The sequence below is a fragment of the Miscanthus floridulus genome, chromosome 3, assembly GCF_019320115.1.
Source record: "Miscanthus floridulus cultivar M001 chromosome 3, ASM1932011v1, whole genome shotgun sequence".
In the NCBI taxonomy this organism is placed as follows: domain Eukaryota; kingdom Viridiplantae; phylum Streptophyta; class Magnoliopsida; order Poales; family Poaceae; genus Miscanthus; species Miscanthus floridulus.
Genome location: NC_089582.1, coordinates 92,556,987 through 92,558,142, shown reverse-complemented (window position 1 = coordinate 92,558,142; position 1,156 = coordinate 92,556,987). Strand labels below are relative to the sequence as shown.

The following is a 1,156-nucleotide window of genomic DNA, read 5'->3' as shown; positions in this document are numbered from 1 at the left end:
GAAGTGCTAGAGCAGGCCACAGAGCTGTTCGCTCCAAATGCCTCATTCAGCGTGTCATAGCAGACAAGTACCTTCAACTGTACGATCCCGCTTCCTCAGGTAAACATCCCAATTGTTTTGTTCCTGATGCTTTTTATCCTTTACCGTTGCTGTGCAGTGAACTGATGCACTTATGGAAAGATCCAATCATAGGAACGAGTAGTGTACTTCTTGGGTGTGTCGAGGGGCGATTGGCCGTAGGCGGTAGACGCCCGGCCACCAGCTTAGCTTGAGGAGGGTGCCATCAACGCATCGTCGGAATTCGGAGGCACCGATGCTGGTCAGACGGAGAGTACCCCCTGGTGTCCATCGATGTCCCCTGCCATGTCTGCATCACTGAACATAGTGAGCTGCAGCCTACTCCCGCCGATCTTAGGAAAGACGATCCCTTGATCCACCGTCCCCTTGACATAGCGTAGTAGCCGCTTCACCGCAGCCCAGTGATCCTCTCTAGGATCCTCCATGAAGCGACTGACATAGCCCACAACAAACGCAATATCCGGCCTCATGTAGACTAGGTAGCGTAGACCATCGATGATGCTCCGGTAGAGTGTTGCATCCACCTTCGCCGCGGTGCTAGCCTTTGTCAGTTTCAGCCGCTCCTCCATTAGAGTCACACATGGCTTGCACTCAGCCATGCCGCTCCTCTCCAAAAGCTTGGAGGCATACACGCTCTGATTGAGCATGAGTTCCTCCTTCCTCTGTCTCACCTCGATGCCGAGGTAGTATGAGAGTGCGTTGAGATTGCTTATTAGAAAACGATCCGCCATCTCGTGCTTGAAGCTGTTGATGTCCTCCGTGCACATGCTAGTGACGATCAAGTCATCCACATACATGCCAACGATGAGCTCCTCCTTCCCCTGTCGCCGCGTGTAGAGTGCGTGCTCGGTTGCGCACCACTGAAACCCAAGCTCGCCCAGCATGGCATCAAGCTTGGCGCTCCATGCTCGTGGGGCCTGCCGCAGCCTGTAGAGGGCCTTACGTAGTTGGAGCACCCTATGCTCCTCTCCCTTGATGGCAAAACCTAGAGGTTGCCTGATGAAGACCGTCTCCTCTAGCTCGCCGTTGAGAAAGGCCGATTTAACGTCCAAGTGATGGACGCACCAGTCCTTTGCTG

The 1,156-nt window shown here is 54.2% G+C and overlaps 1 protein-coding gene across 1 annotated transcript; it reads right to left on the bottom strand.

Moving 5' to 3' along the window:
• Positions 1-320: 320 nt before the first annotated feature.
• LOC136544049 (uncharacterized mitochondrial protein AtMg00810-like) lies at positions 321-875 on the bottom strand. The gene has a single exon (XM_066536330.1). It carries the CDS (start codon positions 873-875, stop codon positions 321-323), a length of 555 nt encoding a protein of 184 aa, XP_066392427.1.
• Between the last annotated feature and the right edge of the window lie 281 nt (positions 876-1,156).